Raw genomic sequence first — 26825 nt, 5'->3', positions numbered from 1 at the left:
GAATTATCTCTTAAAATGCCGTTGTTTTTTTTATTTCGTCTCATTGCAGATTTGAGGCGGCATCTGGCATTGGTGGCGGGATAATCGAGCGGTGCCAGAGGAAGGAGGGACGAGTTGGAATCACAGGCCAGACAAAAGGACTTGTGGACTGAACTCTACTGGGACGTCGAGCAGCGGGCGGTAAGAGGAGGAGGCCATGTGGACCGCACGGCTGCTAGTCCTCGCCAGCCTCTTCGCTCCGGCCGCTCTGGGTGAGTCCCGCCCCGCCGCACATCGTCTACGGCTGTTATTTTAGCTACTGCTTTCCAATTCCGTTTATTCCAGATTATAAGTCGCACCTTTTTTCATAGTTTTGTCCGGTGTGCGACATATACTTATATTTATACTTATATACTTATACTCCGGAGCGACTTATATGTGATATTATTTGGTTTTTTTCACACTTGCAACTGCATTTCATACTCCAGTGCGACTTATATATGTTTTTTTCTTCTCTATTATGCATTTTTTTGCTGGTGCGACTTATACTACGGAAAATATGGTAGTTCAAGCTGAGGAATACATCAATGCATCTTTTGGTCTCACTCTGATCAAGTAGATTTTTCAAGTTGTTAGTGGTCAGTGACAAAAAGTATGCACAAAATGTCTTACTCTTTTTGTTTGCACAGTAAGTTGGTAAAGATTAACCTACAGTTATTGTGTAGATTCTTGATTTTCAACCATTAGTGTGTTCAATTGGGATTCACACACAGATTTAATCAAATAATTAGCCGTCTTAAACATTCATCTGTACCACAAAAGAAAGCAAAACCATCACAATTGCTAAATGTAATGAACTAGAATAGATGGCAAAGACATTATTCGCCACCCAAAACGTTTGAAAAACACTGATGTAGATTAAGTTTAACACGTTCTGAAATAAGTTGCTCAGCTACAATATTAGAAATGTACAAATTCCCAAACTTTGGCATGGACATTATTAGGTTTTTAGACAGTTCGCACCAGCACAACAACTATCACGTATTGGAGAAAGTTCTCCGAAGTGAAATGTTTCTGTTTACGTTATATACTTCAGTTTCTGCTTTCTGAACTTTAGCATCGGCTTCCGGAGCCATATTGCCAAACTTTACACTCCAGACAAGTCTTGTTTTGAAGCTCATCTTCACTCCACTCGGGTCTTATTTAAGTGTCAGATTCCGTCAGCCAACTGTGATGAACTGAACTCTGTCTTGTTCTCACTGTCTATCAAGCGCTTTTCGCTAATTAGCAGCTTTTTATTCTCTGAACTCCCCCAAAACTTTCTACTTGTTTTTCCTCTGTCTGTTCCTCTTATTTCCCATCTAATTTTAATCCCGTCCCTCTTCACCCTCTGGAGAATCTCCCTCTGAAACTGTTCTCAAAGAATCATCAACACTGCTTGTTAATGTTGTTTTCTCAATAGTATTATTCGCAGCGTTACACATATGACTTTTTATAGCTTGTTGTTTCACACATTGAGATTCGGAGATGAATTTGCGGGGTCCTTTTTGTCCCTCCCGTCGCAGTAACAACAGCGTTTCCTGTGGAATGCGGAGAGTCAAAGTAAATGAAGCCATTTAAATTCAGATTAAAAGAATAGTCAGTGTGTGTAGTGTGGTTCGTACGGTGGTGGCTGGTCACAATCAACAGGGCTTTGGATGCAAGGAGTGTCGGGAGTGAGGCAATGGCCCATAAAAATCTTAACTTGATGCGGGTAAAATCGTTAATGGGAGCTCCGGAGCAAATTGAACTGTTTGTGAGCAGCGATATCGACGCAAAGCGCAGATGACAAGGTTCACAATGTGTCGGCGTTATGAAAGCGCTCTCGACTGTGGTTAGTGTTGCCTTACTGCTCAATACCGCCAGCTTTGTGGAGTACAATGCCGTTATCTGACTTTTTAAGCTGTAATAACGAGTTAGGTAAAGCCGTGGTTTTAATACTATGCTCCAAATGTCCTCCGTTCCAAATGAGAGAGGTTAAAAAAAATATTACCGTATTTTCCAGACTATAAGTTGCACCTTTTTTCATAGTTTTGGCCGGGATGCGACTTATACTAATATTTATACTTATACTCCGGAGCGACTTTTTTGTTATTTTCACACTTGCAACCGCATTTCCAACTCCAGTGCGACTTATATATGTTTTTTTTATTCTCTATTATGCATTTTCTGGCTGGTGCGACTTATACTCAGGTGGAACTTATAGTCCGGAAAATAAAGTAAATTGTATCATTTATTTCAACTATAAGAACAATGATTTAGATTTTAGCTTCATTTTTTTTTAGTTTTCACTTAATACACTTAGTCTTGGGTATCGCATATAGTCAATTGGTTGCCATGGCAAGACCTAAATTGAGTTCCTATGTGAAATATATTGTGTCCACTCTGTCAAATCCTGCGTTATTGTTTACCAGCACCAATTACGTATTATTGGAAGTCATCGTTTTAACCTTTGACCTTGTCCTTGATTAGAATCGACGCTAAAGTGTCCCGTCAATCTCGAAGCATATCTCTTTTGCAATCCGCTTCCTGTCTATATTTGCACAGCCCACTTTTAAAGATTGTGATTACTCAGGTTAAATAAAGTCTGCTCCTAAATGAAAATCCATTGTCCTCAAACCCCGACACCAAGGCATGTTCGAGATTGACGGAGCAGCATATTGATAGCCCATTGGCTGGGATAAACACGGTCTTGGCCAATTACAAAGTGTCGCCGGGGTCGGAATTGATAAAAACACGTAGAGATGCGTAAATAATGTGCCGGAGACGTGCGCGGGAAAGCCAAGGCCGTTTGTTTAAAGCAGAACGGGTGAGTTTGAGCTCATTTACCACCGGCGTCATTAGCCAACTCCATTTTTCTGAATAATTTTGTGGATTGATGGTGTTTTCCTGTCTGTGATGCCATCATCGGATATACATTGTGTGGTAAAGCAGTGGGGGGAAAAGATCGGTCACTGTTTGAGAAATACATTGGGAGGAGGCCGGAGTGTAAGGAATGTGTGGTTTGCGGGTAATGAGGCGATGCATGCTAAAACACTGGGAGTTTTTCTAATCATTTAGCTTTGCAAGTCATACAGGGATAATCAATCACTCGTTGATCACGTAGGAAAGAGTGACATCAGTCCGAAAAACCGCTCAATGATTTTGGCTTGTCGGCTGTAGTTAATGTATAAACAACCTGCCTTAAACATGAACAATTTTGCCAATTTTATGAACTCAAAGTCGAATAGCCTTGCCAGCTGCTTGTATGGAGATGTTATAAATTGGCCTGGAATGTTCCACAGTTGTTTATCTCCATGGAGACTAGCAAGTGACGCCACGAGTCCAAATTACAGGTCAGCACTGTAAAGAGGCGCGCCTGTTTCCTGTAACAATGCATGTTTTACAGGTCTTTTTGAGCATAATAAAATGAGTTAAAAAAATGCACATTAAAAAAAAAAGATAATGGCTTATCTAATTATATCTATTTTTGTTAAATTAAACCAGAGGTAATGAGGTTTTTCGTGAAAAATATAAATGAATGCAAAAGAATGAGTGTAGATTAATTAGATTCCATTTTGAGTCCCAGCGCCCCAAATCAGACCGTAACAAACTATGTCCAAAGAAAAAGTCTCTTCACGTCTTATGAAGCAACACATTACAATGTATCACAGTTAATAAGATCATTTATTTCTGGTTGACCAGCACTTTTATGGATTTAGTTTACTACATTATAATGGCATTTTCTTTTATTTATCTAAAACTAAAATTAGTTATTTGACCAAAACCTAACATATTGTTGAGTCAATAGCCAAAGACTAAGATTGAAATTTCATGTCAAAATGTACGTTGTTGTACTTGATTTAGTTGTCGATCTTGAACTATGCATTAGGATACAAATTATCCCGCTCAAAAGGATGCATAAAAGTCAGACATTCAGCACGGTTTAAAGACGGACAAAGATTTCTCAAGTGTAGCCTGTGACACAAGTAAACCCAGTCAAATTGATCGCTCAACACTTCCACCAACAACAAATATTTGGTAACTCTCGGGACGCCCCCGCCCCCTCTTTCTGCACACCCACACTCAAATGTTGACATACGAGATAAACAGTTTGGCAGTTCCCTTAAAGAAAAGAGCCTCGGTTTGACACCGAGTCTGCGCTCGGTGCTGTAAGCCGTCAGGACCAGATGTTCCGGTGAAACGTACTGCAGCTGCCTCGCTTTAATGTTGGAATGGGAGTATTCACAGTGTCATTGTGCGAGAGGAGAGAGGGTCCTCCTGGGAGAGCTGGCCTACTTCAGCATGGTAATCTATAGTCCCCTCAGTCTGCACACAGGCACCGGCACGGATTATACGCAAGACGGTGATTCCGACATGTAATGGGACGGTATATGAACATATATAAGCGCTGATGTAAAGATTTCACAGAGGCTTCGCGTTTGGCAAGCGTCAACATTTAGCATATTGTAGGCCAAAACGCTTTTTTGGCTTAAAGGAGATATATTATTACATCAACCCAGATTTTTTGATGTACCGTATTTTCCGGACCATAAGTCGCACCGGAGTATAAGTCGCACCAGCCAAAAAATGCATAATAGAGAAGAAAAGAACATATATAAGTTGCACTGGAGTATGAATTGCGGTTGCAAGTGTGAAAATAACAAATAATATCACATATAAGTTGCTCCGGAGTATAAGTATATGAGTATAAATATATGTAAAAGTTGCACCCCGGCCCAAAACTATGAAAAAGGATGCGACTTATATTCCGGAAAATACGGTAGATAAGTGGAACCGGTTTTGTCCCAGTACAGATTTATTGTAAAAAACGTTAAGTTCAAAATAAGACCGCTCTCTGCTGTCTGTAACGCTAGATGGATATTAGTATTCCTGTCATGGCAAAACTTTGCTTGGCTCCTGAAAGTTGCCAAATGTTCTTATAAACGCTTAAAAAAATGAAAACTAGATCTGTTTTTCACCTTTTTTTGACTGTAAATATCAGGCAGGACTTCGCCTTTTAAGCTTTTTTTCCCTCAACAATCCTTACTCAGAGTTTCTGTGAATTTTGATTGATTCCCGCATACTTGAGTAAGGCTACACTGTTGTGAATTTGAGGCTTAAGTGCTCAGAATATTTCTGTTTTCGCCTCCTGCTTGTCACTCTTACAAAAAATCTTTTACTTTGGGTCATGCACATTGGGATAAACTTTACAGCAGCAACGGAATACATGGAATATTTTATTTTTTATTTTTTCAGAAACCCAGCCTAGACTTTGATATTGGTGAAATGGACTGATATAGAGTCAATCAGTTGTTTTAGATGCAACTCTGCAACAAACTGATGGAACCAACCATTTTGGTCTATTACTAATTTCCACATGAACTTTTGAACGTGTCTCCGTGCTTCACAGAGCTGGGGAAATCCGATTTTTCCGTGGGATGAAAAAATCTGTAGTGTCACCTGAAAAGTTGGAGAAAAAGTGGTGACTGAAAATGTTTTGTTTTTCGTTGTTTTCTTGTTTTTTACAACGTGTATATTTTATTATTTTCTGTACCGTGTCGTGTGATAGTGTCGCCTGCTACCTTTGCCAGGTTCATTTTGTAAAAGTTATTCTGAATCTCAAAGGGACTTCCTGAATAAAAAAATAACAACACAGCCCCCGTATTTGGTGAACTCTCAGGTGAAAACCAACACATTAATTCAAATTTTCTACGTATTTCTATGTTATATATATTTACTGGCGTTGCATGTTATGTATTCGCAATTAGAAACAATTTAGTGTATCTGATGACACTGGCGAGTAGAGATCTTGATAAATGTTTAGAGAAGTTTAATTAAGAGGAAAAATAGAGCTTATGGAAGGGTTGCTACATCTTGTTTGTGCTTCTGGCTGGCTTCCCTTTTTTGTTTTTAAGTAAAGCCGACTCAGATGAGATTAGAGAAGAAAAAAAAGAAAAGGCTCCATCCCAGATGCTGTCACTGGGCTGGAAAATAAGTCAGCTAGAGCGCAACTGTACCATTGTTTGGGTAACGACACAAAAACAGTGGGATGTTCAAAACACTTTTCATTTTCAGTTCGTAAAGACCCAAAATCGAGCACAACATTATGACCACAAACGGATTAAATGAATGGCAAATCATTTTATCTTGTCATGTCACCTTAATGAGAGGGCTGATGAAGTAATCCACACTGATTCAAATGTAAAAACTTTAAAATTGCACCATTTATTTTTCATCATTTATTAAAGGGAATATTTGGGTAGAATTCACAAACGTCATATTGAACTGCAAACTTGCCAAACCGAGAGAAGAGGGCACCGCGCTAATGCAGAGGTGAAAGTTGGTGCTCATGTGTTTGTTCTGTTTGTCTGCTGTTCAGATGGTAAAGTTAAACCATGCGTGTGTGTGTGTGTGTGTGCGTGTGCGTGTGCGTGTGCGTGTGCGTGTGCGTGTGCGTGTGTGTGCGTGTGCGCGCGCGCGTGCGCGTGCGTGCGTGTGTGTGCGTGTGTGTGTGTGTGTCTGGTGATCCCAGTCTTCTCAAATATAATGACTTCATAAATATCACATGCAGGAAATTACATTTACAACATTATAGTTGAAAGGAATTCTAGGAATGAGGCAAAGAACCTCATTCCTAGACTTGTGTTAATTTCAACTATAATGTCGGCAACTTCACAGACACAGTCTGAGGTGAGTGTTTTTATCAAATTGATTTTCCTTGGCCAAAAATAATATTGTACAAATGTGCAAGAGCAGTCGCAGAATATTGAGCACAGCAGACGTTCGATTGCTCGTTGCAGATTCCCGATTATAAAGTCCCCTTTTTCGCCGTGCCCGAGTTTGCAACCTTGAAAATGTTAAGGCGAATTTGGTGAAATAAGTTTGATTATCATGATTCTTATGCACTGCTTTTTTCTAAGGTTCACGTCTCTCTTTGACAGGTCAAATCCACTCATCACTTGACCAATAGAAGCCATGGATGGGGAAACGTGTTAGTGTTTGAGCATCTATAGATCTGCATCAAACAGCATCTTGTCCGTTTCTTCGTTCAAATTCAAAACGCGACAGTATAGTACGAGTATTAAACAGTTACATTTAAACCATTTCAGTTCTATGGATGTATTGCCCTATAAATAGCGTTTTTCCCCTCTACGTACAGTATACAACTTGGCTAATGATCCGCACCATATGGCGTGCACATTCTTCGCGCCGCTCAAGCAAAAGGTTAGACTCCGAAAGATGCATTACAGCGACGGGCCCCACACAGCGTGGGCCCCCCTCCCTCTCATTCATAATAAGTTCCCCTGCCTGTGCGGAGTTGGCCACCTTACAGACACCTCTTGTTCCTCGGCGTCAGGTATGCCTCTGATATATTAGCTGTAGCCACCCAAACAAGGGCAAGCGAACTCCACCATCCCTGTTCCCGCACCCGATTCGCTTAATTAATCTCCTCGTGCCAGGGCTCTGACTTCATCGGCGAAGGCGTCCACGGATTTGCCTCATTTGCTTAATTAATTAAACAAATGATTTATTCAAGCTCGTATTTCAGTGTTTTTTTTTATTTTTTTTATTGTGTATAAAGGCGTTTACTGTTTAAGGGTGATGGCACAATGCCTCTTGATGTATTAAAAATAAACAGGCTTAGGAGTGGGCGCGTGTCAGTCATCCGTTTGTCTTGGGCGTGTATTTTGCGACAGAAACCTTGAAGGCAGAGGTAAATTATGTATGCAATAGCTGCGACATCACACCCGGAAAGCAGGCTTTGACGCCGCGTTTTAGAGAAGTGCGTTGATGATCGAGTCGAGACAGTTTTTGTTTTGGAATGCATTAGGCGCAGAGGATTGTGGGAAATGTATAGACTAATCAGGTGCCGCATTAAGAGCGCTGACAGCTGAGGTGAACAACGCAGATTAACCTGTCAATAATAAACCTTTTAGAACGTGACACATGAGCTTTTTTCCCCCGTACAAGTTGATGTATTTGAAGGAGACATGCAATGCAAAATCCACTTTTAATAGCATGTTATTATTGGTTTTCTTTCCTTGTTGTTTTAAGAGTAATTTATCCATGATTCCAGAGTTCAGAAAAGTCCTGTTAGTGTTAAGTTAGTGTTGTCGGCATCAAACATCCTTTTTAGCATATGTACAAAACAATGATAATGGAAAAGGATATAAATTGTATGTTAGAACTAAACCAAACTGATAAAGTGTAATGTTTTTTTTATGGTTATAAGGTCTTGAGCGAGATGGTTGGAGTATTGTTGTTTTTCACTTGGTGATATAGTATAATATATGAACGTATAAAAGAGGCCTGTAGTATAATAAGATTAGGTCGTCTTCATGCTTCTTTTTAGACATTATTTTAATGCATTTTTTGTTCACAACCATTGCAACATTGTTAAGACAGAATAAAGAATACATTTGAAGTGAATGGAGCCATTTTTTATTTTCTTCAAATAAAAAACAACAGGGTGCACGGTGGCAAAGGCAGTTAGCGCTCTTTGCCTCCCAAGAAGGAGATCATGCGTTCGATTCCCGGACCAGACCAACATCCCATGATCTCTCTGGGTGGAGTCTGCATGTTCTCCCCGTGTTACCGTGGGTTCTCTCCGGGTTCTCCGGCTCCTCCCACTATCTAAAGACTGTTAGGCAAAATTGGCAACTCTAAATTGGCCCTAGTGTATGAATGTGAGTGTGAATGTCGGTCTGTCATGTCTATGTCTATGTGTTGGCCACTGTCCAGGGTGTACCCCGCCTAAGGCCCAAAGTCACTGGGATAGGCTCCAGTCACCCACGACCCCGAAAGGGAACAAGCGGTAGAAAATGGATGGATGGATGGATAAAAAACAACAACAAAAAAATATAGAACGGACCCAAAACGGGACCAGAGAGCTAAATTAAAAATAAATTTACAAATAAACACTAACTACAAAACAAAGTAAACACAATCATGACACAGATACATTAAAATACGAGTCCCTTTGAGTCCAGAGTTGGTCAAATCGGTCCATTTCTCAGAGTCCGAATATTAGTTTTTCAATTTGTCTGACGTCCGTCCTTGATCGTCGGTGATGTTCATGGTTTTTTTTTTTGTGATGGCCTTTTTTTCCCACTGTCAAAAGTACATTCCAGAGTTAACCATTCATTGCGTCCATGGCAGGAGTTTTGAGGCCCAAACACACCGTCCTAAAGTGACCGGCAATGTCCAAAACGGTCTGCAGCGCATTGTGAACTTCAGTCCGAATTGAGCGATTTTTGCACCATTTTTTGCACTGTTCACTAACTATTTTTCCATGATCCGGGAGTGCGGCACCGTCTGTTTACCACAAAGGCGGGCGGGGCAGACAGAAATCAGTAAGGCAGTTTAATTCAGCGGCTTAGTTTAATTCTTGTTTCTCTTTATAAGTTGTTTTGGATCAATACTGCAATTAAAAATGTCCAAAGTGTTAAATATTGATCCAATGGCGTCGTGCATTATAACTTTAGCATTTAAAAGCATGATAAATACAATGTTAACAGCCTTTACAACCACCACTAGCTAACTTCCTTCACACTGTCGGAGAAGTTTCTGCCCGAGGACGCAGCGACAGCCTTTCTCCTCGCCATAATCTCCATAAAACCGGAGCATTTCTCCCTCAAATACGCCCACCAATTAACATAATTGCATCAAGTCCATGTTCATATACAGTGCATTACCGTACAGCGCCAGTTTGTGTGGGCTAAACTAACTAAAAGGACTTAAGTGGATGCCCGCGTATATATTTTGTCCATTTTGTGCCATGATTGCGTTTTCTCATTTTACACAGCAACGTAATTAAAGCCTTGTCTTTTCACTCGTGGTTTTGTTTTTGCTTAGTAATAGAAGCTTACGTTTTAGTTAAAAGCATCCGTCAACTGCGTATATATTTTGGCACAATTGGTGAGTGTGAAAATGCACTTGCTGACAATAAAACCAACACTTTAACCGGTAAAAAGCCATACAATTACAGCCACCACCGCCACCATGCCTTACGGTTTAGATCTTATCGAGCAAAGCTAAAGTTTACACGCCAACTTTTTATTGCATACTTCAATTTCAAATGGATTTCTTGGAGTCGGCTCCAAAAGCTTAAATAGTCTCTTTTGCCGCTCCTCAGAGAAATTGATTATATTTTCCTCTATAAACTTTTTGGGAGAAGCAGATAATGGTGAATAAAATGCTTTATACTTGTACAAGGTTGGCATCCACAGCCTATTTTTGACTATTACTAATTCCACAGCTCCTATCCGACTTTCCTTTCATGCCATTTTTGCATTCAGAAAAAACCCATATGGCAATAATGGAATTCCAAATGTCCGACTTCTTTTCAATGGCAGTCTATTTGTATGTGATAAAGCCAGTGCAGTGTTTTGTGGCATTTGGCACCACGTTCCGAAAACGCTTTTTACGTTCTCTAGTAATGAGTGGAAAATCAATACCTGCTTGATATGGGCAAATAAAAAACTGCCCTTTACTGCCCACTGCATTCGGAGACATTGCGCGGACATTGCCAAATTGCTGTCAGATCAGTCCACCTTTGACAGATGAATGACAGCGACATTAGCGGTGGCGGGTTGGGGTTAAATACCTCTGCATGTTTTATAGGTGTCCGATCAGAGTTCAAAATATATCTTCCAAAGGCTTGCATTTGCACCGCTGCATGGCACAATTGGGATTTAAACTCGACTTGCAGATGGCTGAGTGGTGTTTAATGAGGCCCATATTGACAGCGAGGTCAAGTGACGGTGGATGTTGGTTTACATTAGCCTGCATAATGTGACCGCGCACGTGCCGACACACTGACGCGCCGCAGCGTGTTGTTGCTGCCACTCATAAATGGTGCAGAAATGTCAATGAAACACACTAACGATCTGCAACTTTTACAACAAAAACTGCTTTGTCATTTTATTTTGCAAACTTTTGTTGATTAAGATGTTTTTAGACAGTTGGCTTTATGAGACATCATAATATAGTATTGAATGGGGGGGTAAAGAGTGTGGAGGGACATTCAATGGATTGTCAGAGCTGCACAAAATAGGCAGTTGCTTCTTATAACTAGAATATATGGGGAGCTTTTTGTGCCTGCTCGTGACCGTGGAGGAGGCATGGCTTTCCACAGTATGGAATTAAACTCATTAGTCTCTATGGAAACGAGCAGGTGACACCACGAGGTCAAATTACTCAGATCTGTAGAGATCTGTGAGAGTTGCTCCCTCTCACAATAAAAATGTATATTTACCAATGTAACTTTGAGCAATAAAATATCTACCGTATTTTTCTTTTTTCACAGTTTTGGCCGGGGTGCGACTTATACTTATACTTATATACTTGTCCTTGTACTCTGGAGCTACTTATATTTGATATTATTTGTTATTTTCACACTTGCAACCACATTTCATACTCCAGTGCAACTTCTATATGTTTTTTTCTTCTCTATTATAAATTTTTTGGCTGGTGCGACTTATACTCCAGTGCGACTTATAGTCCAGAAAATAGTGGATTAGCGATTAGTGGATTCCCCATAAAAAAAAATAAAAAATCACAGCACTTTTTATTTTGGGTCATGTGTTTAAGGCTGGCATGTAAAAAAATTGGCCTGGGGTACAAATGCTATTGGCCCTCAGGCTCCAGGTTGAAATGGTTCAAATGATTACGAGTAGTGTATTTTACTGCATGAAGAACAACAACAAAAACCTTCGCTGTGAGACAGTTTGGGCACGATTTTACCACTTCACAGGCCCCACACTGTATTTGCCACCGTTTTATGCCCCTCTGTTTCACTTACGTTTCCTTGTTTGACCTTCAATAAAAGGAGAGGGCGATTTGCCCAAAAAAATCCTGTTTTTTTAAAATTGTATCATCATTTTGCACACTATATAATGGATAATGGGTGAAAAAAAAAGTGGTGTGCTGCCTCTGAAAGTTCACATTTCACTCTGATCGGTTTAATCCACCTGTCACTCGCCCCAACACATGCCATATTTTCTGGACTATAAGTCGCACTGGAGTATAAGTCGCAGCAGCCAAAAAAATCATAATAGAGAAGAAAAAAAACATATATAAGTCGCACTGGAGGATGAAATGTGGTTGCAAGTGTGAAAATAACAAATAATACCCTAACCCATAAGTATATATGTATAAATATAAGTATAAGTCGCCCCCCAGCCAAAACTTTGAAAAAAGGTGCCACTTATAGTCTGGAAAATACGGTATACAGGTATACAGTAGAGCTGCGTTGAATTACAATACGTCAAGATCCCCAACATGATGTGTTGTCACGGGGATCGGATCGCAATTTCATTTTTGCAGTCGAGCCCGAACGTAGATGCCGTTTTGTGCATGAAGAATCGGGACAACCGCGATCCAGAAACCACTGCCACACTGTTCATGTACAGACCTAACATATGCTTCCTTTTTCCATCCCGTCCCTATAAAATCAATCTGGCATCCGGAGCTTATATGTGACACGTTTTGCATTCTGGTGCTGCTGTAAAATGGTACCTTATATGCAAATCTATCAAAGACCTGCACCCTAAAGCTCCATATAAGTCTTTTTACTGCCATCTGCAAATGTGTGACGGAGGTGCGAGTGAAGTGAACATCCACCCACGCGCATGATAAATTGTTACCGCTGCAACGCTATGATTACGATACAACCTTGAGGCCACATTGAAGGCATTTTGCTAATTATTCAAATTAGGATTCCTTGGCGTCCAACACAAATAAACTGCAGTGATGTTATTTTATGTGCACGCGCATAATGGATATCAGGAGAGCAATCATGTACCTGGCTTTGCAATTACAATGTATTATTCCCTTTATGATGCTCCAATGTGTATGCAAAATAGTAGACATCATTTTAATTGACGTACATTGTATCACATTGTAGTTTTTGTTTAGTCTTTTCATATCTGTAGATTAGGTTTTGGGCAGGATAATGGTCACTTTATTTCGATGGGGCTTTTTGAAATATAATACTGAATTGAAAGAGTCAATTTAGAAAATATTAATCTGGTTATTATTACATTATGCAGTCAATATAGCAGCCCTTTATGCTAGCTTCACGTATGAGATAAGATAAGATATTCCTTTATTGTCCACACATGGGGACTTTTCATAATATGTATAGAGAAAAATGCAATTTGTTTTTCAAGGTTTTGTAAAATATGTACATAAATCCATATATATTTTTTCTGGAACTTAGCTTTAAATTACAACATACATAGATCACCATTTAAAATTGTGTTCATCGGAAAATGCAGCAAAATATTGATCTAAAATGGCTAAATAAATAAGTTGGACCCTTGACTTCCTATTCATTGTGGTATTTCAAGCATTAGATTGTCATTTGTGTATTTTTATTGTATAAAGACAACTGAACATGTTTAAATTCACTATATATGACCCACAGTCTATATCTTTTTAGGGGCGTGGATGTGGGCGGGGTTGGGTAGATGCATCAATCAATGAAGACCAAGCTAATAATGATTAAAGCTCATAAACCTTGATTTTTTGTTGTTGTCCCATTTAATTAAAACGTCACACAATTTCAGTCAAAGTAATAAATTCCTCCTGACATATTGATATTTCTTTGTTCTAACGTTACTAACCTTAAGTCAAAATCCACTTAATTTATTCTATTATTGCAGACAAACCACAAGTGAAGCAACGACAGACCCCACATTAACGACTTGTCCTTTCTATACAAAACACACTGAGGTTTTGTCTTTCAAACCTGGTGATGGTGCAACTGTTTGTCAGCTTGTAGTGTTTGTGTCTTTGTGCGCTGACATTGAACCATGTTTCAGTGGCAGCTCTCGCTACTTTGTGAATACATACTTCACCCCGAAATGGCACGCGCTAATGGCTGTGCCCCTACAGTGAAGAGTTGTTGTCTGCCGTCCTTTATCCGTTTTCCACCCAATTTTGACCAAAAACGTCCTGGTTTTTCTGTTCTGTTCTGCAATTATTATTATTTTTCCGAACAGCGTGAGATCCCAGCTTGTGTTTGCGTATCACATGTAAATAGGGATTAATGTTCTTTGTTCAGCAGGTGAGTGCATGTTGTCCTCGTTGTTTGGTACTTTTCTAAGCGCGCTGCGAAAGTTACGGGTGCAATGAACGGAAAAACTGGTGAATCCACAATAGATGTATTGTAAAAGGCAACTTTTCTCTTCCTTTGATAATGATTAAAGTGGAAATTACATTATTATTTTGCCTTGTACGCTCAAAGTATGGCGTTTCATTTATTTATCTAGAATTGATTAAATTACAGGTGTTATTAGTGCTTAAAAATGAAAAATAAATACCTTGAAAAACATTATTATTGCAGTTAGTGTTATCACCTCTCCACAGAACTGAACTGTAACTTGGCCGGGTGACAGACCCTGGTTGTCTCAATGGAGATAGAAAAGTGTATTAATAAAACATATCATTAACGTTACCAATTAAGAAAGAAACCAATACAAAACCTAATCAAAACGGTGTAAATGTACTGTACACGCATGTATTTCTTTTCAGTACAAATATTACCACACTTGGAGGTACAGCTAATCCAAAAAGCAAACGTATACGCGCCACAATACTAGCCAACACTGCGCTCGAGCTGCAGAACTTGAGCTATGGAGGAGAATTTTAATTCCCACAAACAAAGGAGGATCTGATAGCATTGAGACGCAGAAAGTCAATTAAGGCCAAGACGGTTCGTGACCCGGCTTTACGCTTTTCTCTTGGATTTGTCACCGGACCGATGGACCACGCGCGGTAACTAGTGATTTCAGCCCCGCAAATCAATAAGAAGTATTGTAAAGTGGGCATTCATACAGGAGAGCGGCGGGGGGAGATCAGATGTTGCCACGTGCAGATTAGTCCGTGAAAGAGAAAGGACTCGGCGATTTAGAGATGGTCGGTCGTGGCTCTGGACGATGCTGCAGAGATGGACTCGTGCGGAAAGTCAATACAGACGGTGACAAAAGAAAGTCCACTATTGTGAACGTTCCCAATGGGATGCAGGCTATTTCCTAATTCATTGTGCTTGGATTAAAGGGAGCAATGCGATATTTGATTTGCATACTGTACAACGGGCTTCATCTGTTGAGAAATGACACTGAAAGTACATTGAATGTTTTAATCTGCTGGTACTGTCAGATTAGAAAGGGGTGAAAGTGGAGTATTCTTCCACTAACCAGGGTTATTTGGATAAACACACCCACTTTAGCAACGCTCCAGTTACATAACACGACATGATGAAGTGGGAAGGTTTTATTAGACTTTTACAAAGAAAAAAATGTGATTAAATGTAAAAAAAATATAAGAATTGTGATTTTATTTACATTATACTCAAAAAAACTTAATAATAGAGAGAATATTTCAATTAAATCCATCCATCTAAGAGAAATTAAAATAATAAGTGCTTTTTTGTTTAGCAAAATATGATTTATTAACTTTATTTTATCATTCTGAAAGTTTGATAATATAAAACTGAGGAAGTGTAAACTATATGACATGTAAATGTGAATAAAAGGGAATTAAGGATTTCAAAATTGTTTGGTCATGGTGTGCGTAATTGTGACTACCGTATTTTCTGAAATATAAGTTGCACCGGAGTATAAGTCGCACCAGCCAAAAAATGCATAATAGAGAAGGAAAAAAACATATATAAGTCACACTGGAGTATGAAATGCAGTTGCAAGTGTGAAAATAACAAATAATATCACATATAAGTCGCTCCGGAGTATAAGTATATAAGTATAAATATGAGTATAAGTCGCACACCGGCCAAAACTATGAATATAGCGATGCACTTCTCACAATAATCATGAGACTGAAGATTTATATCATCATCTATTTTATTTGTTGTACTTTAGCTGGTTTTACATAGAATATGGCTATGCGCTTTTAGCGGTAAAAAGCCTTGTTTAAAACATTCTCGGCATAAGAGAAATCCCTCACTTCTGCTGTAAAATAAAAGAAGGGGGGAGAAAGTGGATAGACCAAGAGTAATGCAAGCTGTTTCATTGTTTGGACAAATGCCAAGGCGGAGCACTTCCAGAGCCGTAAGTATTTTATGCACTGCACCTCACAGATATACAGTCCCCCCCCAACAACAGCACAAATCTACCACAGCCGAGATATACACATGTGCAGAACGGTCACCGCGAAGGGCCACCGCCTGCGCTCAGTCTCACGTCACCGTCTTTAGTCATGGGATATGGGAGGAGGGTGTCAGCCCACCATGGATCACTGATATCCAGGCTAACTGCACTCCCAACACTCACCTCTGACCTGCTGCATAAAGAATGACTTCGGTTTATTACATTCTGGGTCAACGTGAAGTAATGGGACGCTGCAACAGGGGGCTAAAGTCAGAAAAATATGAGCTGTGTGTGATTGGAACGTCACGGATCAGGGTGTTCCCAAGCTTTTCGCGAGTACTGAACAAATGAAAATGACAAAATGAAGACTGTTTATTGCCTCAGACTTTTACATTTGGTCATTATCCAGATTTGCCTTGGCTGTGTAATATATTTTTCATGTCACTGATGCATTAAAATGTGTCATCTACATTATAAATCGTGATATTGTATTGGTTTACAATTGTTTCTATGGAGAAATGGTGTTAGTTATATCTTTTAATAGTAAAAATGGAAGGTCCAAACCTCGTCTGATTCAGGGGTAAATGTTCTTTCTGCCTAAAATTATAGTAAGTTATGTACTAAACTGGTATCATTGATCTGACTTTGAAAACGGTACAAAATATTAATAATAAAAATAAAATAAAAAGTAATCTGAATATAATTAAAATTTCAAATAAAATAAAGTCAAATATAGCCAAAAAATTAAATATAGCGCAAAAAAATAAATATACACCAAAAATTAAATATAGCCCAACAAATTTAATACAGCCAAAAAGATTAAATATATCCCAAAAAACTAAATATAGCGCAAACAAAAAAATAATATATAGCTATTTTTGATTGAATGTTATTTGGCCTGTTAAAAAAAAAATACACATCTTTCAATACTAATTTCCTGAAAATAACACACATCTCCATTTAACATAAAATTGTCAAATGTATTCCTCTGTCTGCTCCAAACTGCATTCTTTTACCGACAGAGGGTTGAGGTAAGCATCTCAAACACAATTTACTCTTAAAAATCACTGAATCTTGATCATTAAAACGTGATTAATTGCAGTTCTGAATCTAGACTCGCAAATGGAAAGCGCGTTAAACCATTAGGCTATCCACTCCTCAGCCAACTGTTCCGTAATTTCCCAAGAATGTTACCCACCCCGTTTTCTTGGCACGCTCTTGTCTTTTCCTACCGGATGTGAAGAATACCACGGCAAAGATGTCTGTTTTCCGGACAGGGAACGGGGGGGGGGCACACGAAAGCCAAAAGCCATAACTTCCCTAGACATCTCTTTCTCTCTTTCTGCCCCTGAACCTCACAAAAGACCAACTGTGTCAAATGAGAAAAATTGCAGGTGCGCATTCCCCAGCCCCCCCCCCCCCCCCCCCCCCCCCCACACACACACACACACACGTATTAGCACGTCTATCCGTGATCAGTGGACCTCATTTAGCGGCAGGGAGAGGGCGGAGAAGGGGGATCTTTTTGCACTCCTGATAATACGCTCCTTTCTATTCGGCGAGATGGTTCGAGACCGAAAGCTGAAACCAGAGAAGAAGAGTGAGCGATGTCATTCCGCAGCAGGCGGCCGCGTCGAACAATATGTGGCCCGACTTTTATGGGCCCACTGCAGATGTTGCTCTGTGGGGTTTGTAATAGAGGACGTTCTGTATTTTGGGTAAAGACAGTAGAAGCCATTATTCAACCGTGACTCGGAATTTAACCCCCGAAGCCCCCCAGCTGATGCATTTGAATATAAATGGGTATTGCTTTATTGCAGGGGCGGCTTAAGTTTTTTTCCTCGACGTGCCGATGGTAATGTGTGAGCGGTGCTGTTTTGCATGTAAAAAAGTGTGTTTACGAAAGAGTTTATGATTACGTTGTGATTGTGTTTTCCATGCCTTCCATCCTCAGTCTTTTAAGGGCAAAACGGGATCAAAATATCACAGATTTATTGTCATTCTTATGTGAATGCAGAAATATATATCATTTATACATTCGATTTTAACATTTTTGCTCACTGAAACTCTAAAAAAAAGGTCTATGGTTTTGAATTGATAAAACCAAACAAGTTTTAATCAATGTTCCACAAGGAGTACTTGACTAACCTACTTGTACACCAAAATGAACCAAATTGGTGAATTAGAACTATTGTAATATTTAAGAACTGAAAGCGTCATGTAGTCTTAATGTGAGATTATGTAGGTTTTTAGCGTTATGGATGTGTAAATATCCTTGGCAGTACACCTATAAAGTTCAATAAAGAAGTTACTGTAGAACAACTAATTATATTTTTTGTCCCTCTAATCTGCAGATACACTAAATACCTTGGTTCAGGGATTTCAGGGCCATATTTTCCGGACAATAAGTCGCACCTTTTTTCATAGTTTTGGCCGGGGTGCGACTTATACTTATATACTTATACTCCGGAGCGACTTGTGATATTATTTGTTATTTTCACACTTGCAACCGCATTTCATACTCCAGAGCGACTTATATATGTTGTTTTCTTCTCTTTTATGCATTTTTTGGCTGGTGCGACTTACACTCCGGTGCAACTTATAGTCCGGAAAATACAGTATTTACCTCCAAAAATCCCCAGCATTATATTGTCTACTTTATTGCCAGTCACCACCAGAATTTCATACAAGACTTTTACTATTGGCGTTCAGTATTTGTCATTTAATTTGGCGTCAATGTTTTGCTGGATACCCTTTCAAGTGCGACCAATCCCTTGCTACGTTTGCCAAAAGTTGTTTTTCAATCACATCATTGCTTTCCCCGTTCAATTATAATAAGCGTCCCATCGCAGAACACGCTCTGCCTCAAATCCATCTTTCCGTTCTACTGTTTTTCATTCTTTTCCAGCTCTTCGTCAGATTCCTGTCCACATTCATGCAATTCCAAGCCGCATCATCCATATTCAGTAGTGATTATCTCAGCACAATAACCCCGGCGTCTGATACCTGTCTCTTTGTAAGCAAAAGGAAGAGAGAAAAAAAAACAAAAAACAGCGCCATCAAAGCTCGTCATTGCAGCAGTGCGCCTCGGATACAGCGTAGCCGCCCGAGCTAATTCGAGCAGCCGCGCTTTTGAGTGTACATCGGGAATAGGATTACGTGTGTATTTGGGGGCAGCTGTGGAAGCTGCTGCTGTTGTTTTTATCCGTCTAAAACAAGCTTCACATGCCTCCTTTTTGTCCTCAAATCAAATATCACCCACGTGTTCGCTTTGATATATTTGTATTCGCTGTACAGTCGTTCTTTCTGGTTTTCTTGGCTGCGGGCGTTGCTTCTGGTTGCTCGGCCTCTGGAACAACCTCAGGATTAAAACGTCTGTAATGCTACTGAACATTACAACCAAAAGAAAAACACAAGGCTAAGAAAACATGTCTTCGTCGTTGAAACAGGAAGTAGAATGCGTATAAGCAGCAAGTATTAAACACATGTTATTACAATGACATGGGAAAGCATAAGTAGCTTTTTATTTCCGTTGCTCTGTATAGACTTAAACATATTCTGAATTGGAGCGAGGCGATATGTATGCCCCAGAAAAAATGTATATTATGTTTTTTTCCTCATGTTCAATAATCACAATATAATACTTTCAACATAAACAATACATAATTTTAATAAGTGTTATTTCTAAGACAAAACAGACACATTTCTCCTCCTCAAATGTGCTCCAATCGACCTGCTTTTGACAGAGTGACAGAGGATTGGCTGTGCACCTCCCCATTAAAAAAAAAAAAACCCTCACCTGATCATTAATAAATAACAAAATCGATATTTAAATAAATCCTGATCAACTCCACAGCTCTAATGTCAATCCAAAAGAAGAAAGAACATTCAACTCTATAACCACTACACAGTATATAAGCACGAGTATTGTTTTTGACTCCATTTTATTGTTTATTATCAAAAATGCATGTCTTTAAATCTCAGGAACATTAAAAAGACAGTGCCTGACAGTTTAGATAATAAATCATATTGTGTATTGGCTGTAGACCTCTAAAAAATTGAACAAAGCTGCAACAAACAACAATATCTCAATTCGATTAATTGCTTAGCCCTACACTTTAAGTCCCATTTCCCTTGCATTTGACCCAGCGTTCAATAAAGTTCTGGCATCCTGAACACTCGCCTCAAAGCCAGGCATACGCTAGCGGGAGGATTAGCCTAGCGTGCATGTTTGGCACAGCGATGACAGGGATGCACAAGGGAGCGATCGGACAGATTAACTAATGTCTCTACCTGCTTTCGAGTTGCGTAAGCGAGGGCGTTTGACGGACAGGCGGTCAGAAGAACCCGCCAAACCCTGACCACATTCACGCATTTTGGGGTTTCGCCCGATCGCCGCGTGGCCGTCAAACCGACAACACCAGCGTTTTTTCCCTCGCCGCCGCGCGCGAGAATTGATTCCCGCTCGACCGGCGCGTGTCGAGGGAATCGGAACAAGCCGGTGTTATTTAAAAATTGCCCACACCTTTTACCAGTTCCCTGCTCCCCGGAGGACAACGCCCCCAACCCCCGATGCATATTACATTAAGTGGGTGGGTGCACGCGCTGGAAAACATTCGTGTCAGAGCGTGCAAAGCTCTGGGGAGGGAAAGCCTGGCTGTGGTTAACTGTCGATGCAGGCGGCTTTAATCTGCTGATGCCACGAGTGCGTTAGATTCAATATTAGCCTAAAGGTATGTTATATATGTTGCCGTAGGTCGTCTATAGGCAGAAAATCCTCACCGCCTCGTTCAGATGCCGCTGTAACAGATGGGATTTCGCCAGAGGTGCACTGACAGTACACATTTTTTTACTCAAGAGATTTGCGAACGTGTTTATTTTATGCATTTACATATTTATTTTGAATTAGTATTTCTTTGAGTTGTTGAGCTTTGGGATGTTAGCCTCAATGGTGGTAGCAATAGTTATCAATGTTGGGTAGAGTAACGTATTTTCCGGACTATAAGTCGCACCTTTTTTCATAGTTTTGGCCGGGGTGCTTATACTTATATTTATACTTATATACTTATAGTCCAGAACGACTTATATGTGATATAATTAGTTATTTTCACACTTGCAACCGGATTTCATACTCCAGTGCAACTTATCTTTTTCTTCTCTATTATACTCTATTATACTGAACTCCATGATTACTAATACTCCGGTGCGACTTATAGTCCGGAAAATACGGTAACCTAAAAGTGTATACCACTTAGAATATGTCAAAAATGTTGGTATGTTTAAAAAATGAATCAAATAAAAAGTACAAATAAATAAGTTATTCCATTTTACCAATAGCATGCAAAATAAGGTTTGACTAGTAAAACTATAAACCATAGTCAGAAAATACCACAGATATTTGCCAACAATTTTGATTTATTTATTTTCTTCTTATGCAATGGTAAAAGTGGTTGGAGGTTGGAGGTTGGAGGTGTTTCAGCACTCCAGCACTCTTGGCGTCTGGGTCTCCTCTGCTCGCGGCCAGTTTTTTCAGGCGAGTGGCTTGTTGTGCCCTTTGTTTCTCGCTCTACTGGAAAGCGAGCTCCGCCGGATGCAGCGTTCAATCACTCGTCTTCCAGTCCGTCCGGAAAATGTATAGTGTTCTGGAGCCATTTGTCCCTATAGCCGTTAGCATTAGCCCTAAACCAAGAACAAGTGATGGATAATCACGATGGTTTCGGGTGGTACCAGCCCATCGATCGCATTACATGGGGTCAAAGCCTGGTTTATAGTGATCATTGAGTGTTTACTGCATTTTGACCATTCTAATACCAGTATAACATTTACATTTATTTTCTGCATGGTATAGGTTTGGACTATTCATTTAAATTGTATTTAAAAAAAAGCATACCTGTCATTAACTGAGCAATAATTACATTAAAAATAATTACATTGAATTGATTGATTCCTCACTCCAAATCTTTGTAAGGTTTTCTAAAAAAGTGATCAACATTTTCAGTCATGACCATAATATAAAAGTAGTTTGCGCCCTTTGTTGATTTTATTTTGAGGTTATAGACTTAAATAAGTTACTTTTTTAGGCTAACTAATACTAATCTACCTTTACCATTGCATTTGAAGGTGTCAAGTTGTGTTTGAGACGATATACAGTTAACAATTTTCCATCATAATTGGAAATCCCTTGAAATAATTTTGCGACCCCCAGTTTGAGAACCACTGAGTTAGAGTACCGTAATTCAAAATAATGTTACTCAAGTAGAAGTAAGTTATTGCTCAAGACATTTCTCTATTAAGGGCAAAAAAGTACTTGAGGCAAACTAGTATTTTTGTAAGAGAAACTGTCTGGGTGCATTGCCTGAATTTGTTTTTAATGTTTTTAGACAAAACAACAAATAATGCACAAAATCTGGTATTTTAAGAGAAAGAGACCACAAAAATGCCCAGCAATGCAAGAAACACTTAATATTGTCATTGTACAGCATCTGTTTCTTGACTAACTCGCAATTGCTTGATCATTGTTACACTTTAGCATGTATTACTCAAGTAGAAGTAAAAGTATGTTGTCTGAAAACTCCTCAAGACATTTTTAAAGAGATTAAACAATAAAACATTCAATTTATCCATTTATTGTAGTTAAAATGCAGACATAAGAATAAATGGCACTGTCTATTGTTTTAAATGACTCACTACAGTGGTATTGTTATACATTACTAACCAGTACGGATACAAAAATACAAACTAATGTATTTTGTCTTTGGTAAATATACAACAGCTGCATATTCATGAAACCATATTACAATTTCCCCATTTCTTGTTCTTCATTATGTGAGTAAACATTACAGCCGTGTGGTTTAATTGGTATTAATTCTCTGCTTTTTGCCCTTCGGATATTGCGCTGCGGCAGAAATGATATTCATAGACTGAGAATGGGGAGGAAAAGGACAGACTGTGTGCAGCAAGAGAAAACAAATCATGATTCACTGAGTTTGGCGATCGTGCAAGGATGCTTCGGATAAAACAACACAGAAAATAAGTTCACTCAAGGACGGAACTACTGCAGGCTGCAATTTTGACTAAGAAAGTGAATTTTCAAACCCACGCCATATTGTGTATACACTGTAAATCATACACGTGATGCTACTCAGTCGAACTCATTGACTGTTCTTTCCCACAGCAGACGTTTGTATCGATATCCTTCAGACAAGTGCAATTTGTTCCTCAGTAAATCAAAAGAAAACGCTGAAAGCTCTGGGTCGAAATTCAAAAACGTGTGCATTAAATAATATGAAAAGTAAACAAAAGAGCCATGGATCTACTCAAAAGGCTCCCTACGTCAAGTATTTTGCAGAAAATTCGACACAATCCCAGTTTCTCTAATGTAAATTGCGTTTGTTGTTCTTTTTTTATTTTTACATTCATTTATTTTAATTGTCTTCTGACCTCTTATGACCCTACACTACGTATTGTATTGTCTATGGTTTTATTGGTCACCTTGAGCGTTATAAAACGGCTCTTTAAATAAGGTTAATTGATCGATTAATAATGGCATGACATACAATTTCAGTTCGCCAACATTGCTTAACTCATTTATTTCCAATTAACTGTGTCCTGAATGTAAAATTCATGTGTCATCCACCAAAATATTCATTCATTTTTACCACCATGTCTCCCAGCCCTGCACCAGCCTGTGCAGAGTTTGTATGTTTTTCCTTTGTTTGGGTGGATTTATTCAAGGCACTACAATACACACAAAAATACACTAAAATATGCATAATAGCTTGAGCCTCTAGCTGCACATGACTGAAAGAAAGATGGATAAAATGCAGAGGACAAATTGACCAAAAACGGGGTCATTAAAGTCCACAAAAAGGATATTATAGGTTAGGTTAGAATTCTTTACTGTAAATGGATGTGAAATTAGTTTTTTTGTCCTTTAATTCAGTGTGTATTAGTGTTTAAGCCCCAAAGTTGTTTTAACAGCTTGTATTTTGCACTTTTAATGCACTATAATAAAAGCACAGCCCTGAGCATCTATTCAGGCACCTCCAGTTACCGGCCGGGCTCTCAGTCATTTACGAGTAAGTAAAGTATTTCTAAGGTGTTTCTGCCATCGGTTTGCGCAGTTGTCGAGTTCCTTACAATGGCCCCCTGAGTTGCTATGGCGATGAAAAGACTCGCACTATAGTAGTTCCTCTCTGTTAAAAAGGGTACGGCGCATCAGACTCGGCGTTGGTTGGTGTCACACGCTGCCAGACAGGTGCATTGTGTAGGAACAGAAAGATTACACTGCACCGGCTTTTGTCAGGAGAACTCTGAACTGGAGCCTATTAAAGCACAACTGATTTTTAAGCAAACAAAGAGTCAGTGCGGCAGAGAAGCACAATCTGGTGCCAATGTGGATCCAATTGTTATTGTCTTGTGGTAATGAAGCGGCGCAAACGAGGGCCTTAAAACAGTATGATTTTTATCGTTTCGGTTGGATTTGTTTATGTGAACATGTAAATTTGCTGTTACTTATGTGTTCTTTTTTTTGTATTGTAGCACGTTTGAGTGCATTGTTACTCATAAATTATCATCTTAGTAGTTTGTAGGGCCTCAAAAAGTATGTCTATGATCTGACAATGAGTTGGACCCAAAGTGCAGTGACAAAATTACAAGAACTCCGGCGTTTTCGATCCCAAATCTCAGAACTCTAACAAGCATTCACCTTTCTGCTGGTCTATATATATATATATATATATATATATATATATATATATATATATATATATATATATATATATATATATATATATAACTTATAAGCCCATTAAAATAATTTGTTTTATACATGTTTGACTGTTCGACTAAGACGCAATTGATCAATTAATTGTGTAAATGATTAAAGGCCTACAGCAATTTGTTTGTTTTGGCAATTTTTTTTTTTTAAATACCATGTAATTCCAGTCAAAGACACTTTATTTATGTAGCATATTTCTTAAACAAAAGCTCTTTCCAACGTGCCGCTCAATACATTATTATTATTATTTTTTTTTTTTTGCAATAGATTATTAAATAAAGCTCTATTTAACTCTACTTGTCCTCATTTAATGATCATTAATTAATTATGTATTTCATCGCAAAATAAAAATGCGAATAGATTTAGATAATAGATCTGAAATTTGCGTTTTACTGTTAAGAGTTCACAATTTGAACACGTCACTCATTTGAGAACATACAAAACAATTCTCTCCTTAACTAATCCAACAGTAACATATCATCAGAGCAGGTCTAAACTGCAGCTTTTACACACAAGAAGACGAGATTTTATTTTGTTAATGGAGTAAATTAAGTCACCGAAATGAATGCTGTCTTTGTGATTTTCCAATTACAAGCATTTTATTGCAACACTATATATCTTGCAGCCCTTTAATCTTCACCCAAGTTCTGTGTACTGTTCAAGTGGACAACTGTGATCTACAAGCAGCACAGAACCATAGCAACACCTTTCAATAAACCTTCGTGCTCTCACTACAGTATATGTAGCTCTTTTTTTTCTTCTTCACGTTAACCTTAAGATATGTGTTATTGCCAAACCCTACAGCCCCGACTTAACACTGAACAACCTACTGGTCTTTACACGAGTCTCTAAATGCACCGTGTTCCCCCTCGTGCGCCGTGAGCCGACCTGTCCAAGAGAAAAGTGTGCTTGCTCTTCCTCACGAGCGCCAAATGGGCCTGTTGTTTCGTTTACTTTGACCTCAATTACAACAGGGGGCGCGCGTCACTGTTGGGGCTTGTCGAGTCGCGCCCCGCCGCAATGGGAGTCACGCGTGTGTGTGTGTGTGTGTGTAATGTGCGTCTTCGCCTGAGTGGCAGGGACGGTGTTGGTTTGAGCCCCTGTACTCGGGGGCTTTTACTGCCGCGACGGAGGGCTGAGATGTTCCCCAGAGTGAAGCAGCATGAGCGCTGAAAAGAGAGGAGGGAATAGGCCTATGCATGTTGCCAAGACATGACTGGAACCAAACAAAAGACCAAGGGGACTGGCTTGACGGGGGAGCGGGTGCCAAGATCTAGCGGCACCCTCAGGCTCAGAACATGCGGCACATACCACTGGGTGAAGTTTTAAAATGATGTCACGCTTTGAATACCAGAGCGTGATACACTGATCGATGCCAAAAAAGTGAATCTCTTTAGCAAAAAGTTTTTAATTGACAAAGTTTGAATGACCTTGAATGTGTATTTTAAAGGCAGACGCAGTAATATTACACAATATCAATACAATACAATAACACCAAGGCTCTTTTTTGATATAATTGAAATTATTGTGTCAAAAGGTATATTCAAATGTCACAATAATATCAATTTAGCAATAATTTCCACTATTGTGCAGCTTTAGTAGTTTATATACGCTGTGTGTTTCCTTATATTGTTTCGTTTTCTGCGCACAAGTGGGGAAATTGCTGTCATTTTCTTGAAATAGGATAAAATTTGAGCTGTTTTTGAGCATTCATCACTTTAAGACTCAAATAAAAGTGTTTTATTCTGCTATTTATGTAAAGCAGCTCAGTCTTTTTTACAATATTTACATTTAGAAAAAAGGTTCAACAGGATTAACAAGATTAAATATTCTTGTGTTAGCGGCATGGAGTATTATCAATATTGTCGTTTTTTCTGTCGCACTATATCGTGCTCCATAGTTCGTTTCTGTGACTGGTCTACTCGTCTCCGTGG

At 39.1% G+C, this 26825-nt stretch overlaps 1 protein-coding gene across 1 annotated transcript in view; it reads left to right on the top strand.

The window, feature by feature from the left end:
- The window catches only part of LOC140371956 (adhesion G protein-coupled receptor L3), a 271947-nt gene that overhangs the window by 64874 nt on the left and 180248 nt on the right, over positions 1–26825 (top strand). Inside the window, exon 2 of the mRNA XM_072459197.1 lies at positions 50–251. Coding sequence (XP_072315298.1) covers positions 197–251 — 55 coding nt within the window. The 5' untranslated portion in view covers positions 50–196. The remainder of the gene's footprint in view (positions 1–49; positions 252–26825) is intronic.

Source organism: Eucyclogobius newberryi, unplaced genomic scaffold (assembly GCF_026437365.1).
Source record: "Eucyclogobius newberryi isolate DKJ021-1_F unplaced genomic scaffold, fEucNew1.0.hap1 SCAF_22, whole genome shotgun sequence".
Lineage (NCBI taxonomy): Eukaryota > Metazoa > Chordata > Actinopteri > Gobiiformes > Gobiidae > Eucyclogobius > Eucyclogobius newberryi.
The sequence above is the reverse complement of the archived record's forward strand: the minus strand, read 5'-3'. Positions and strand labels throughout refer to the sequence as shown.